At 43.8% G+C, this 16842-nt stretch overlaps 1 protein-coding gene and 1 long non-coding RNA gene across 5 annotated transcripts in view; one reads left to right on the forward strand and one right to left on the reverse strand.

Moving 5' to 3' along the window:
- FAM167A (family with sequence similarity 167 member A) overlaps positions 1–1495 on the forward strand; it is a 60079-nt gene extending 58584 nt beyond the window's left edge. For 3 of the 4 annotated variants that reach the window (XM_063709042.1, XM_055349066.2, XM_055349065.2), the window contains one exon: positions 971–1047. In XM_063709042.1, coding sequence (XP_063565112.1) covers positions 971–1007 — 37 coding nt within the window. In that variant the 3' untranslated portion in view covers positions 1008–1047. Of the gene's footprint in view, positions 1–970 lie in introns of all 4 variants that reach the window. The other variant, XM_055349064.2, reaches the window with a different exon arrangement.
- The window catches only part of LOC134759059 (uncharacterized), a 34417-nt gene extending 18556 nt beyond the window's left edge, over positions 1–15861 (reverse strand). The window contains exons 1-2 of the long non-coding RNA XR_010134917.1: positions 15794–15861; positions 14126–14225 (exon numbers count right to left, since the gene is read on the reverse strand). This is a non-coding gene — a long non-coding RNA (uncharacterized lncRNA). The remainder of the gene's footprint in view (positions 1–14125; positions 14226–15793) is intronic.
- Between the last annotated feature and the right edge of the window lie 981 nt (positions 15862–16842).

Raw genomic sequence — 16842 nt, forward strand, 5'->3', positions numbered from 1 at the left:
CCTGGGCCTGGAGCAGGACAAATGCGTCTCCAACCTGTCGCCTCTGCACCAGTCTGGGTTTGGTCAAGAAAGTGGAAGCCCCCTCAGTCTTCCACAAAGGAAAGGACCTGATTCAGGAACTAAGGGTTCACAGAACCCTTAGAAGGGCGGGGACAGGCAGTGTCCGGGAAGAGGCTGTGAGAAGAGGTGACTCACAGAGCTCCTCCCCAAAGTGGCCCGGATTTCACCCAGCTCAGCAGGGGGCCTTTTTTTGCACCGCTGCAGCTGGAACGGCTTTGGAAAGCCGGTGATTCTCAAGAGGTCTGTCCACACCTCTGCCTGCTGCCACCACCAGGAATAAAGCTTCACTTGCTATTGTGCACTGAATTATGACCCCAAAAATTCACATGTTGAAATCCTGATCTCCAGCATCTCAGAATGGGACTATGTAAGAGGTAACTAGAGTAAAATGAGGTCATATGGGTGGGTCATAATCCAATCTGACTGGCGTCTGCATAAGAAGAGGAGATTAAGACACAGACACTCACAGAGGGACGGCCACATGGAGACACAGGGAGAAGACACCACCTACAAGCTGAGGAGAGAGGCCTGAGAAGGAACCAACCCTGCCAGCACTTTGATCTTGGACCTCCAGCCTCTAGGACTGTGAGAAAATAAATGTCTGTTATTTAAGCCACCAGTCTATGGGATTTTGTTATGGCAGTCACAGCCAACGGGGATATTTGCTTTTCCTCTTTGTCCCCTCTTCCTCTCCTCCCTACCCCACCCCCAGCTTTTAAAGCCCCCACCTGGAAGGGACTCATGTCATTTCTGCTCACATTTCCTTGGTCTAAACAAGTCAGATGGCCAAACCTGACATCCAAAGTGTGGAGAAGTACCAGCTTAGCCTGGGCCCCCAAGTAGAGGAGAACTGGACTATTTGCAGATGGGATCTTAGTGATTACCTGTCATTCTTCCTCACCCCATCCAGAGTGGACCTGCAAAACCCCATCAGCCTGCAGCCCTAAGGACACCCTGACCAGCAGACTCTGACTTGCAGTGTAGACACGGGGCAGTACCAAGATGATGCAGCATGGAGTGAAAGGAAGAGAAGAGGACAGGTGCAGTGGCTCCCGCCTGTAATCCCAGCAATTTGGGAGGCCGAGGTGGGAGGATCACTTGAGCCCAGGAGTTCGAGACCAGCCTGGGCAACATGGTGACACCCTATCTCTACAAAAAGTAGAAAAATTAGCTACCCACATGCCCAGCTACTCAGGAGGCTGAGATGAGAGGATCACCTGAACCTGGGGAGGTCGAGGCTGCAGTGAGCCACAATCACGCCACTGCACTTCGGCCTGGGCAACAGAATGAAACCTTGTCACACACATGCAAAAAGATGAGAACTTCTATTGATGTTTTAAACCTCTTCTTTTCTGCTTTCAATGCACTCTAAATATGTATAACACATTGGTACAGACATGTATATTGTATAAATCTGTTGGGGAATGCACAAACATTTTCACAGACAGAGGGCAAGTCAGACAAGGGTGAGGCCCGGCCTTTGCCTGCGCCATATTGGATTCACCCCATATCCAAGCCTCAGGCTGTGCCAAACTGAATGAGGGACGATGCTTCTTCATGCGAGGTGGCACGGGCACAGCCTCTGCCCAGTGTCCTACTGCCCCTGTGTGGCCACATATGGCGTCTGCACACACCTGAGTCGCTGGGTAAAAGGCACCATATTTCTGCCAGTCTGCTCTGGGCTCTGTTCCCCTTGACAGACCTGTCAGAGGACAAACCCCCAAACCGGGTTCAGCCTGGGAGGCCACAGGGGTTCTTGGCTTTGCACAGGAAGAAATTCAAGAGTGAGCCGACAGAGTCAAGTGAAAGTAAACATATTAGGAAAGTAAAGGAATAAAAGAGTGGCTACTCCATAGGCAGAGCAGCCCGGGACTGCTGGTTGGCTATTTCTTTATTGATCATATGCTGAAGAAGGAGTGGATCATTCATGAGTTTTCGAGGAGAGGGGCAGGGAATTCTCATAACTGAGGGTTCCTCCCCCTTTCAGGCCATATAGGGTAGCTTCCAGGCATTGCCACAGCACTTGTGAACTGTCATGGCGCTGGTGGGAGTGTCCTTTTAGCACCTAATGCATTATAATTAGCGTATAATGAGCAGTGAGGACGACCAGAGGTGGCCTTTGTTCCCATCTTGGTTTTGCTAGATTTTGATCGGCTTCTTGACCACATCTCGTTTTATCAGCAGGGTCTTTGTGATCTGTGCCCTGCAAAACCAGCCCTCCCCAACTCCTATCTCAAACCCACAATGAAGCCCATGTCAGAAGCACCAGGGGTAGAAAACAGAAGGGGGGAGAGAGAGGGGGAGGAAGGGAGGAAGCAAGAGAGAGAGGAAGGGAGAGAGAGAAATGGGGAGAAGGCCAAGAAAGAGAGAAGGTACAAGAAACAGTGAAACGCAGGAGGTTATTTTTAGGATGGAATATGGGCACCAAATCCAAGCACATGAACCGGCCTTCCTTTCCTGCACTGCCCCCGTCTCCCCTTTTCAGAATGTTCTGGTCAAGTCTAAGAAAAGGGCCTAGAAATCACAGCTTCTGAGTTTGAGGCTCAGGGGCAGGAGCAGATGCAAGACCCAGCAGCCCTGCAGGAGCCCCCAGTCCCCGACGCCCCATTCCACCAGCCAGAGCGACCTGCCATCACCCATTGTCCATGTGAGCCCAGAGCTAGCTCCAGCCAGGCGGGCGACTGCAGTCCCCTCTCATCTCTGGGCGGGCCGCTGGCAGGTCACCTCCACACAGCACAGCCCTTCAGGGGGCCCAAAGCAGGAAGGCAGGAGGCCCTACTGCCCACTTTCTGCAGGGGACAGAAGGACAGCAGGGTCACCTCCTGGATCCTGGCTCCCATCCAGCCACCTTGCTCTGCAAAGCTGCCAACGTGCTCTCTCTCTCTTTCCGTCTCAGAAAAGACACAGCTGATGGAACCATCAAGAAAATGTTGCAGGGCACCCTGAGAGGCAGAACTTGATTTCTTTTAAGCAAGAGAATTTGTGTTTAAAAGACTCCAGCCACTTCTATTTCTAGCAGACGAGACAGTGAGTCTTCCTGAGACAGACGCCAGCATGGCCCCTTTCAGTGAGTGAGGGGAAAGGCAAGTCAGGACTCCTCTTCTTCTGCGGGAGCCAGACCCTCCACTCCCCACTGAGATTGCTAGGGAGGGGTGGAACAAGTGATTGTGTTGGGGCCAAGAAGCCTTCCAGAAGAAAGGGCTCCTGGCTCCTTCCCAGATGAACGCTACTGAAGCATCTCTAACCGCCGGAACGCTGTGATCCCAGACAGGCCAGACTGTGGGACACGGGTGAGCCCCAACACAGGGGCCATGACACTGGGAACCCAGGCCACGGAGGGGTGACATCCTCCACTTCAAGGGGCAGAGCAGACCTGTGAGGGGCAGCCCCAGGGACAAGCGAGTCTTGGTGAAAAAGGGAGAGGAGAAAGGTTTGTCGTGATGAAATGGGGCTCAGAATTATATCGCATAAAGTATTAAGAGAGGCATGACCTTATGTCGCCCCCGAGCTGGTGGGACACATGACTTAGAGCACGTGTCTCTTAGAGCATCCGGCTCTGCTGTCAGAGCCAGAGGGCTTCAGCAATCGGGGGGGTCTCCTCCTACGACAAGAAGCAGGTCCAGGCGCTGGAGTGGTCGAAACTGTTCATTCGGTCTTCCCTGCAGTGCCTCCTCCACCTACTCCCTGTCAGAGCCACAGTGGAGGAGGTCTGAGAACACAAATCTGTCCTGGTCTTGCCCTTCTGCCTCTTAAACAAACGGTTTTTTCACTTTTAGCCTGCGGACCCATGGTGTTAAGGAAATCCTAACGCGCCCCCTGCCGGAGACACGGAGATCTCTTTAGAGGTGCATTCTGAGAAACAGTTTGAAAAACGCCAGTGATAGTTGCTTGTGTTCTTGGCATTTGCAATTGCTGTCACTTGCCATGTTTGCTGAAAAATTAAAAGTTCAGAGGCTGTTTTCTGCTCAAACCCAAAACCTATGGTTGGAGTGCTCTGTCACAATTCAATTAAACACTACAAATACTTTTTAGCATCTAGTACTTGCCAAGCCCGGTATCTGCTCTGGGAAACACAATGACTAGATGCTGAAAATGCATAGAGCGCTTTGGTTTTGCTCATGACATTTAAGCTGAAGTTCATGTTTTATCTCCCTCTGCAACACAATTCTTTTTTTTTTTTTTTTTTTTTTGACAGTCTCACTCTGCTGCCCAGGCTGGAGTGCAGTGGTGCGATCTCGACTCACTGCAACCTCCGCCTCCCGGGTTCAAGCCATTCTCCTGCCTCAGCCTCCTGAGTAGCTGAGATTACAGGCACCCACCACAACACCTGGCTAATTTTTTTGTATTTTCAGTAGAGATGGGGTTTCACCATGTTGGCCAGGCTGGTCTTGAACTCCTGACCTCAGATGATTCACCCGCCTCGGCTTCCCAAAGTGCTGGGATTACAGGCGTGAGCCACTGTGCCCAGCCTGGAACTCAGTTCTTTATAAAGAAAATAAATAGCCATTATTAGCCTATTAAATTTCTTAATCTGTTACTTTGGGGCTTTCCTTCTAATTTTGAAAAGCTGCGGTTCCTAAATAATGTAGCCATTTCCCCCATTACAATTGAAAAGCAAGAAATCCTTACATCTTTCTATCATTTGTTTTCATATATTAAAACCCCCCAGACTTCAGATTTCACCCTCTTGGCTTCACCCCCTTTCAAAGCTCTGGCTTTGGTCTTTATCAGCTTGCAGCTAAAAGCTTGCCTGTCTCTTCAAGAGGGACAACTGTCTGGGACCATTACCAAATGTTCCGGTTTGCCTCTTCAGTCTTCCTGGTGCCCATCTCTGTTGCTGCCTTTCTTCCAATGAATCAGAAGCAAACAGATTACAATCACAAAAGGCCGTCTGTTCCTTATAATATACATTTCTCAGTAACAAATTTTCCCCAATTACATGTGTCTCAGTTCATCTTCTTATGGTCTTGCTTGCTTTTTATTTTCACCTTTAGGAGAAGATGCCTTTCTGGTTTGCTCCCCTGTCTCCAGATAGCTACCTTCCATGCAAACAACCAGTATTTCTGCACCTTAATTATCCCTGGCAACATGCCAAGACATAAATTACTCCTGTAAGGAAGGTCCCTGTGACAGATTCCTAACAGAGTTTGTATCCCTTTGACACGAAATACTTTTTAAAAAGGATTTCTTAGCTTAATATTAACTCAGGTTCAAGAAATAATGCAACTTATGTCAGTATTTTTTTCAAAACCTGAATAGACAAATGATTGGAACCAAAGAATATACAACAAAAGCCATCTAAGCAACGTCCACATCCTCAGGAGCTGGATGTGTGATGCTCTTTCTGGACCAGTCCAAATGCCAATTTGAAATTAGTTACCAAACTTTAAATTGCTAAGTGTAAACATATCGTCTTGGGAGCTTTAAACATTTATCTATGCCAGAGTCCCACCCCAGGGCAATTCAGTGAGAGTCCCTGGGCAGGGGGTTTCAGGCATCCATTGACCAATCTTCTCTCTATCTCTCTCCCTCTACCTATCTCTATTTTAATTTTGTCTCTGCCCCTTTAAACAGATGGTTGTCTTTTCCCATGTATATCCTGACTCCACAATTGGACTGTAAATTTCCTCTTTAGAGTCTCGATACCAATCCCAGCGTGCAGAATAGGCAGACCCCTCAATAAACGTGAGGATGATGAGTAGTCTCAGAATTATTTCAGAAGTCTTATCCACCTCAGATATATACAAAAAGTGGCTCTTTTGGTCCTTGGGGTTGAATAGCACTGTTGCATGGTTACAATTGAGCTCAGCCGGAAGTGGACGTTCTAAAGCTGGATGGTGATGTCCCATTATCTGCACCACTGGCCCCCTCTGCTGGCACTTTTTCCGATTGTCCATAGGAAAAGCAAGTCACAAGCAAAGCAAGACTTGGCCCTTCAAGGTGTGGCCAGCCTCAAAGTGTCCTCGGTAGGAAGACATCACACCTGGGTCTTAGGGGAGAATAAATCAGGCTTTGAAACATGAGCTGCCAGATGAAAAGAAAAGTTCTGGTCTTACTGAGTCCTTGAGAGGGGCCAGAGGCATAAGAAGTAAACCGAGGGAGCCCTGTGAAGGTCTTCCTTTCTCTACGCTTCTCTATTTGAAAAATCTACAAATAACTGGAAACAAAACAGTATACCACCAAATAGCAAATGGTTCAACAGAGATCCAATTAAAAAAAGGAAGTTAGAAAATATTTTAAACCAATTGAAAAATGGCTACATGATATGTTAAAATTTATATTGCAGGTAATACAATGAGTAGAGGGAAATTTGACTTAAATATTTATATTTAAAAGGAAGAACGCTCTAAAATAAATATTCTACCTTAAGAATTTATGTTAAGAACTTAGAAAAAAAGAGCAAATTAAAACTGAAGTAAGCAGAACTAAGAAAACAATAATTTTTTTTGAGACAGAGTCTCACTCTGTTGCTCAGGCTGGAGTGCAGTGATGTCATCATAGCTCACCATAGCCTTGAATTCTTGGGCTCAAGCAATCCTCCTGCCTTAGCCTTTGAAGTAGCTGCTATTATAGGCACATGCCATCCCACCAGGCTCATTTTTTAAAATTTTTTGTAGTGATGGGTGTCTTACATTATTGCCCAGGCTGGTCTTGAACTCCTGGCTTCAAGCCAACCTCCCATCTCAGCCTCTTAAAGTGCTGGGATCACAGGCATGAGCCACTGTGCCTAGCCAAAAACAATAAATATTAATATAAAAATCAAGGAAATAAAACAGTTAATTGAAAAGGAAATAGTTAATTGAAAAGATCAGTAAAAATGCTAAGCCTCTAGCTACAGTGATCAAGAAAAGAGACACAGGGAGAATAGACACACATTACCAATAGCAGAAGTGCAAACTGATATCACACAGAGTCCTGTAAAAGGCATACTAAGGAAGCATGAGAAAAAACTTGACACCTATATTTAACAACTTGGATGAAATGGAAAAACTCCTTGAGAGACACATGTCTTGGTCCATTTGTGCTGCTATAACAAAATATCTGAGACTAGGTAACTGTTAAAAGAACAGAAATTAATTTCTCATGGTTCTGAAGGCTGGGAAGTCCAAGATCAAGGCACCAGCTAACTGGCAAAGGTTCCTCTCCACTTCCAAGATGGAGCCTTAGCCACTGTGTCCTCTGGAGGGCAGGAATGCTGTGCCTCACACAGTAGAAGGCAGAAGGGCAAAAAGAGCCAAATGCTGCATGAAGCTACTTTTTAAGAGCCTTTATCCCATTTATAAGAGAGAGGCCCTCAAGGCCTAATCACCTCTTAAAGGCCTCACCTCTTAATACTATCACATTAGCAGGGGGTGGAGCCAAGATGGCCGAATAGGAACAGCTCCAGTCTACAGCTCCAGCGTGAGTGACACAGAAGACGGGTGATTTCGGCATTTCCAACTGAGGTACCGGGTTCATCTCACTGGGGAATGCCGGACAGTGGGTGCAGGACAGTGGGTACAGTGCACCATGTGTGAGCTGAAGCAGGGCAAGGCATTGCCTCACCCAGGAAGCACAAGGGGTCAGGCAATTCCCTTTCCTAGTCAAAGAAAGGGGTGACAGACAGCACCTGGAAAATCGGGTCACTCCCACCCTAATACTGTGCTTTTCCAATGGGCTTATCAAGCAGCACACCAGGAGATTATATTCCGCACCTGGCTCGGAGGGTCCTACAACCGTGGAGCCTCGCTCATTGCTAGCACCGCAGTCTGAGATCAAAGTACAAGGCGGGAGCAAGGCTGGGGGAGGGGCACCCACCATTGCCCAGGCTTGAGTAGGTAAACAAAGCAGCCAGGAAGCTCAAACTTGGTGGAGCCCACTACAGCCCAAGGAGGCCTGCCTGCCTCTGTAGGCTCCACCTCTGGGGGCAGGGCACAGACAAACAAAAGGCAGCAATAACCTCTGCAGACTTAAATGTCCCTGTCTGACAGCTTTGAAGAGAGTAGTGGTTCTCCCAGCACGCAGCTTGAGATCTGAGAATGGGCAGACTGCCTCCTCAAATGGGTCCCTGACCCCCAAGTAGCCTAACTGGGAGGCACCCCCCAGTAGGGGCGGACTGACACCTCACAGAGCTGGGTACTCCTCTGACACAAAACTTCCAGAGGAGCGATCAGGCAGCAGCATTTGCGGTTCATCAATATTCGCTGTTCTGCAGCCACCGCTGCTGATACCCAGGCAAACAGGGTCTGGAGTGGACCTCCAGTAAACTCCAACAGACCTGCAGCTGAGGGTCGTCACTGTTAGAAGGAAAACTAACAAACAGAAAGGACATCCACACCAAAAACCCATCTGTACGTCGCCATCATCAAAGTCCAAAGATAGATAAAACCACAAACATGGGGAAAAAACAGAGCAGAAAAAGTGGAAATTCTAAAAATCAGAGCACCTCTCCTCCTCCAAAGGAATGAAGCTCCTCATCAGCAATGGAACAAAGCTGGACGGAGAATGACTTTGACAAGTTGAGAGAGGAAGGCTTCAGAAGATCAAACTACTACGAGCTAAAGGAGGAAGTTCGAACCAATGGCAAAAAAGTTAACGAATGGATAACTAGAATAACCAATGCAGAGAAGTCCTTAAAGGACCTGATGGAGCTGAAAACCACGGCATGAGAACTACGTGACGAATGCACAAGCCTCAGTAACCAATGCGATCAACTGAAAGAAAGGGTATCAGCGATGGGAGATGAAATGAATGAAATGAAGCCAGAAGAGAAGTTTAGAGAAAAAAGAATAAAAAGAAATGAACAAAGCCTCTAAGAAATATGGGACTACATGAAAAGACCAAATCTACGTCTGATTGGTGTACCTGAAAGTGACGGGGAGAATGGAACCAAATTGGAAAACACTCTGCAGGATATTATCTAGGAGAACTTCCCCAATCTAGCAAGGAAGGCCAAAATTAAAATTCAGGAAATACAGAGAACACCACAAAGATACTCCTCGAGAAGAGGAACTCCAAGACACATAATTGTCAGATGCACCAAGGTTGAAATGAAGGAAAAAAATGTTAAGGGCAGCCAGAGAGAAAGGTCGGGTTACCCACAAAGGGAAGCCCATCAGACTAACAGCTGATCTCTCGGCAGGAACTCTACAAGCCAGAAGAGAGTGGGGGCCAATATTCAACATTCTTAAAGAAAAGAATTTTCAACCCAGAATTTTATATCCAGCCAAACTAAGCTTCATAAGTGAAGGACAAATAAAATACTTCACAGACAAGCAAATGCTGAGAGATTTTGTCACCACCAGGCCTGCCCTAAAAGAGCTCCTGAAGGAAGCACTAAACATGGAAAGGAACAACCAGTACGAGACACTGCAAAAACATGCCAAATTGTAAAGACCACCAAGGCTAGGAAGAAACTGCATCAACTAACGAGCAAAATAAGCAGCTAACATCATAATGACAGGATGAAATTCACACATAACAATACTAACCTTAAATGTAAATGGGCTATATGCTCCAATTAAAAGACACAGACTGGCAAATTGGATAAAGAGCCAAGACCCATCAGTATGCTGTATTCAGGAAACCCATCTCACGTGCAGAGACACACATAGGCTCAAAATAAAGGGATGGAGGAAGATCTACCAAGCAAATGGAAAACAAAAAAAAGGCAGGGGTTGCAATCCTAGTCTTGGATAAAACAGACTTTAAACTAACAAAGATCAAAAGAGACAAAGAAGGCCATTACATAATGGTAAAGGGATCAATTCAACAAGAAAAACTAACTATCCTAAATATATATGCACCAATACAGGAGCACCCAGATTTATAAAGCAAGTCCTTAGTGACATACAAAGAGACTTAGACTCCCACACAATAATAATGGGAGACTTTAACGCCCCACTGTCAACATTAGACAGATCAACATGACAGAAAGTTAACAAGGATATCCAGGAACTGAACTCAGCTCTGCACCAAACGGACCTAATAGACATCTACAGAACTCTCCACCCCAAATCAACAGAATATACATTCTTTTCAGCACCACACCACACCTATTCCAAAATTGACCACATAGTTTGAAGTAAAGCACTCCTCAGCAAATGTAAAAGAAAACAAATTATAACAAACTGTCTCTCAGACCACAGTGCAATCAAACTAGATAGAACTCAGGATTAAGAAACTCACTCAAAACTGCTCAACTACTTGGAAACAGAACAACCTGCTCCTGAATGACTACTGGGTACATAACGAAATGAAGGCAGAAATAAAGATGTTCTTTGAAACCAACGAGAACAAAGACACAATATACCAGAATCTCTGGGACACATTCAAAGCAGTGTGTAGGGGGACATTTATAGCACTAAATGCCCACAAGAGAAAGCAGGAAAGATCTAAAATTGACACTGTAACATCACAATTAAAAGAACTAGAGAAGCAAGAGCAAACACATTCAAAAGCTAGCAGAAGGCAAGAAATAACTAAGATCAGAGCAGAACTGAAGGACATAGAGACACAAAAAACCCTTCAAAAAAAAAATCAATGAATCCAGGAGCTGGTTTTTTGAAAAGATGAACAAAATTGATAGACCACTAGCAAGACTAATAAAGAAAAGAGAGAAGAATCAAATAGACACAATAAAAAAAGACAAAGGGGATATCACCGCCCATCCCACAGAAATACAAACTACCATCAGAGAATACTATAAACACCTCTATGCAAATAAAGTAGAAAATTTAGAAGAAATGGATAAATTCCTTGACACATACACTGTCCCAAGACTAAACCAGGAAGAAGTTGAATCTCTGAATAGACCAATAACAGGCTCTGAAATTGAGGCAATAATTAATAGCTTACCAATCAAAAAAGTCCACGACTAGATGGATTCACAGCCAAATTCTACCAAAGGTACAAGGAGGAGCTGGTACCATTCCTTCTGAAACTATTCCAATCAATAGAAAAAGAGGGAATCCTCCCTAACTCATTTTATGAGGCCAGCATCATCCTGCTACCAAAGCCTGGCAGAGACACAACCAAAAAGGAGATTTTTAGACCAATATCCTTGATGAACATTGATGCAAAAATCCTCAATAAAATACTTGCAAACCGAATCCAGCAACACATCAAAAATCTTATCCACCATGATCAAGTGGGCTTCATCCCTGGGATGCAAGGCTGGTTCAACATATGAAAATCAATAAACGTAATCCAGCATATAAACAGAACCAAAGAAAAAAACCACATGATTATCCCAAAAGATGCAGAAAAGGCCTTTGATAAAATTCAACAATGGTTCATGCTAAAAACTCTCAATAAATTAGGTACTGATGAGACGTATCTCAAAATATTAAGAGCTATCTATGACAATCCCACAGCCAATATCATACTGAATGGACAAACACTGGAAGCATTCTCTTTGAAAACTGGCACAAGACAGGGATGCCCTCTCTCACCACTCCTATTCAACATAGTGTTGGAAGTTCTGACCAGGGCAATCAGGCAGGAGGAGCAAATAAAGGGCATTCAATTAGGAAAAGAGGAAGTCAAATTGTCCCTGTTTGCAGATGACATGATTGTATATCTAGAAAACCCCATTGTCTCAGCCCAAAATCTCCTTAAGCTGATAGGCAACTGCAGCAAAGTCTCAGGATACAAAATTCATGTGCAAAAATCACAAGCATTCTTATACACCAACAACAGACAAACAGAGAGCCAAATCATGAGTGAACTCCCATTCACAATTGCTTAAAAGAGTATAAAATACCTAGGAATCCAACTTACAAGGGATGTGAAGGACCTCTTCAAGGAGAACTACAAACCACTGCTCAAGGAAATAAAAGAGGATATAAACAAATGGAAGAACATTCCATGGTCATGGGTAGGAAGAATCAATATCATGAAAATGGCCATACCGCCCAAGGTAATTTACAGATTCAATGCCATCCCCATCAAGCTACCAGTGACTTTCTTCACAGAATTGGAAAAAATTAAAGTTCATATGGAACCAAAAAAGAGCCTGAATTGCCAAGTCAATCCTAAGCCAAAAGAACAAAGCTGGAGGCATCATGCTACCTGACTTCAAACTATACTACAAGGCTACAGTAACCAAAACAGCATGGTACAGGTACCAAAACAGAGATATAGATCAATGGAACAGAACAGAGCCCTCAGAAATAATGCCGCATATCTACAATCATCTGATCTTTGACAAACCTGACAAAAACAAGCAATGGGGAAAGGATTCCCTATTTAATAAATGGTGCTGGGAAAACTGGCTAGCCATATGTAGAAAGCTGAAACTGGATCCCTTCCTTACATCTTATACAAAAATTAATTCAAGATGGATTAAAGACTTACATGTTAGACCTAAAACCATAAAAACTCTAGAAGAAAACCTAGGCAATACCATTCAGGACATAGGCATGGGCAAGGACTTCATGTCTAAAACAACAAAAGCAATGGCAACAAAAGCCAAAATTGACATATGGGATCTAATTAAACTAAAGAGCTTCTGCACAGCAAAAGAAACCACCATCAGAGTGAACAGGCAACCTACAGAATGGGAGAAAATTTTTGCAACCTACTCATCTGACAAAGGGCTAATATTGAGAATCTACAATGAACTCAAACAAATTTATAATAAAAAAAAAACCCATCAAAAAGTGGGTGAAGGATATGAACAGACACTTCTCAAAAGAAGACATTTATGCAGCCAAAAAACACATGAAAAAATGCTCATCATCACTGGCCATCAGAGAAATGCAAACCAAAACCACAATGAGATACCATCTCACACCAGTTAGAATGGTGATCATTAAAAAATCAGTAAACAACAGGTGCTGGAGAGGATGTGGAGAAACAGGAACACTTTTACACTGTTGGTGGGACTGTAAACTAGTTCAACCATTGTAGAAGTCAGTGTGGCAATTCCTCAGGGATCTAGAACTAGAAATACCATTTGACCCAGCCATCCCATTACTGGGTATATACCCAAAGGATTATAAATCATGCTGCTATAAAGACACATGCACACGTATGTTTATTGTGGCACTATTCACAATAGCAAAGACTTGGAACCAACCCAAATGTCCAACAATGATAGACTAGATTAAGAAAATGTGGCACATATACACCATGGAATACGATGCAGCCATAAAAAAGGATGAGTTCATTTCCTTTGTAGGGACATGGATGAAGCTGGAAACCATCATTCTCAGCAAACTATCCCAAGGACCAAAAACCAAACACCACATGTTCTCACTCATAGGTGGGAATTGAACAATGAGAACACATGGACACAGGAAGGGGAATATCACACACCAGGGACTGTTGTGGGGTGGGGGGAGGGGGGAGGGATAGCATTAGGAGATATACCTAATGCTGAATGACGAGTTAATGGGTGCAGCACACCAACATGGCACATGTATACATATGTAACAAACCTGAACATTGTGCACATGTACCCTAAAACTTAAAGTATAATAAAAAAACATACTATCACATTAGCAACGCCTGAATTCTGGAGGGAACACATTCAAACCATAGCAAATGCAAATCATCAAATTTAACTAAAGTAAAAATAGAAAATCCAAGTATTCCTATAGCTACTATAGAAATTAAGTTTCTAATTAAAAGCCTCCCCACAAAGAAAACTCTAGGTCCAACTGGTCTCACTGGTGAATGAAAAGAATACCAATTCTATTCAAACTCTTAGAAAATAGAGGAAGAAGGAAGCATTTTCAACTTATTTTATGAGGTCTTCATTACCCCAATACCAAAACTAGACAAAGAAAAGTACAGATCAATATTTCTCATGAATAAAAATAATAGTAAGTTAACTCTAGCAATATACAGAAAGTGGAGTTTATCTCAGGTATTGAAGGTTGGCTAACATTTGAAAATCAATGTAGTTCCCCATAACAGAATAAAAAATGATCTCCACAGATGTAGAAAAAAAAATTGAAAAGATTCTGAAAACATTCCCATTGATGTTTAAAAAAACTCATAGCAAACTAAGAGTAGAAGACATCTTTAACCAAATAAATAAATAAATAAATGTGTAAAAAATCCAGAGCTAACATCATACCTAATGGCAAAAGACTGAATGTTTTCATCTCCTGTTTAGGAACAAAGCAAGGATGCCCAGTCTCGTAACTTCTCTTCAGCAAGGAACTGGAAATCCCAACCTATGTAATGAGGCAAGAAAAAGAAAAAAAGGCAGAAAGATTAAAAAGTAAAAAGCAAAACTCTCTTTGTTGCCAACTACATGACCACGTATGTAGGAAAACCCTAGGGAATCCCCAAAAAAGCTCTTACAACTAGTGAGGGTGATGCTGTCTCAGGTTGCAAAGTCAATACAGAAAAATCTTATATTTCTATGTATTCACAATGTCAGTTTAAGAAATCGAATTTTTAAAAAAATAGCACCCAAAAATATGAAATAATTAGAGGTAAATCTAACAAAATATGTGTAAGACCTAAACATTGTTGAGAGAAACTAAACAGGCAACATAAATGGAGAGACATACCATTTCCATGGATTGGAAGACTTAATATCCCTAATTAATCTATAGATACAATACAATTCCAGTCAAAATCCCAGTAATTTTTTTTTTAAGATCTCTCTGTGCTCCTTACTGGATCCTGCTTCTACTATGGGAACTTCTCAGTCAGCTGAAACTCCTCTTCTCAAACCCCTGCTGACTAGATACTCTACCCACCTACCTACCTACCTACCTACATACCTTCCTTCCTTCCTCTCTCTTTTTCTTTCTTTCCTTTTGACACAGGGTCTCACTCTGTCACCCAGGATAGAGTGCAGTGGCACAATCTTGGCTCACTGAAGCCTTGACCTCCTGGGTTCAAGCAATCCTCCCACCTCAGCCTTCTGAGTAGCTGGGACCACAGGTGTGTGCCACCACACCCAGCTAATACTTTTTTAAAAAGATTTTAGAGATGGGGTTTTATTATGTTGCCCAGACTGGTCTCAAACTCCTGGGCTAAAGTGATCCACCCACCTCAGCCTCCAAAAGTGCTGGGATGACAGGCCTGAGCCACCATTTCCTTTCTTTTTGGCATGATTTTTCCAAAGAATATTGTGCAACTTCGTTGGCTTCTTTATAAAGCTTTAGATCTCCCCAAACTTGCTCCTCTAAGACCTATTCTTTCCATTTACTTCTCCTCCTTCCTCCTTGTGCCACCTTTGATCTTTCATCCAGTTACCTTGAATCCTTTTTTTTTTTTTAACCACAGCTGCCTAGTTTATTTCATTTTAAAGGATTCTTTCAACTTTATTTTTTTTATTTTTTTAATTATACTTTAAGTTTTAGGGTACATGTGCACATTGTGCAGGTTAGTTACATTGAATCCCTGATATATCTCCTTCAAGCCTTGACTTCCTACATTTGGTGGTCAGTGAATAGAAAATTACTGCGAGAAAATGTCAGGGGTATGCTGCACTCTGGTTTCTATGGCCAAACTTTAGTTGAGCTTCTGAACCTTCTCCAAGGCTCATCTGTGTACTTTCTTATTAAAAAAAAAATCCTGTAGTGAATTACTATTTTATGTTATAAAATCCTGTAGTAAGTTTTATGTTGCTTCATTATCCTTTTTTGGCGTTTTTGTTTTTGTTTTTTTTAAGTGATGTGGTCTCCTGCTATGTTGCCTAGGCTGGCCCCAAAATTCCTGGGCTCAAGCAATGCTCTCTCACTTCAGCCTCCCAAGTAGCTGGGACTACAAGCGTGCTTCACTGTACCTGGCTTTACCATCTATTTTGAATCTTCTTCTGTGTCTCATCTGACTGACCCAGACTCTCTTCCTGGCCAGGGCTCTTCTGCAAACTGTTTATTTTCGTGGGGATAAACTGGATATAGGTCAGCTGAGAGCCACAAGAATGTCTGCTAGTATAAACAAATTTGCTGTGAGAGGGACCCTTGGCCGCAGGTGGAATACTTAGGCATTAAGCCATCTGCCAGAATAAATAAGTATCCCATGAAAGGCAGACTGTAAAAATCCACCACCCCCTCCCCTGGAGACCCATCAGGGCAGGGCCAGAATTTATATCTAGAGAAACCTCAAGATAAAATTAGAGGAAAATGCAACAAATCCAGTTTTAACAAGAACCCTGGCAAGTCAGTTTAGCAAGAACTGCCACCCTTGATATCTGATCACGTTCCTCACCCTCCATCCTTCTGTCCACCCCTGCCAGACCTTTTCCCTCCAACTCCAGCCCCGTGATCACTGGAGCTTTAGGCCACTATCCTCCACAGAGGACTCTTGCTGGACTCCAGGTCTGCTAAAAAACCTGAGGCTGGCCGGGCGAGGTGGCTCACGCCTGTAATCCCAGCACTTTCGGAGGCCAAGGCGGGCGGATCACAAGGTCAGGAGATCGAGACCACAGGGAAACCTCGTCTCTACTAAAAATACAAAAAATTAGCCGGCGCGGTGACACGCTCCTGTAGTCCCAGCTACTCGGGAGGCTGAGACAGGAGAATGGCATGAACTCGGGAGGCGGAGCTTGCAGTGAGCTGAGATGGCGCCACTGCACTCCAGCCTGGGGGACAGAGCGAGACTCCGTCTCCAAAAAAAAAAAAAAAAAAAACCTGAGGCTGAAAAGAGGAGAAATGGTTACTGGGAAACAAGAAATGGATGTTTTGTCCACTCATCTGGACTTTGGAAACATTTAGACAACGCTAAATATCTCCTCAGTCACTAGCCTAAAATTTAGTCCACAACTTCTATAAGAAAAACCTCTGAAAATAGGCAAATATGCTCCCAAATTCCTTTTTTGGAATAAAAAAAAAA

The sequence above is a fragment of the Gorilla gorilla genome, chromosome 7 (genome assembly GCF_029281585.2).
Source record: "Gorilla gorilla gorilla isolate KB3781 chromosome 7, NHGRI_mGorGor1-v2.1_pri, whole genome shotgun sequence".
Taxonomy (NCBI): domain Eukaryota; kingdom Metazoa; phylum Chordata; class Mammalia; order Primates; family Hominidae; genus Gorilla; species Gorilla gorilla.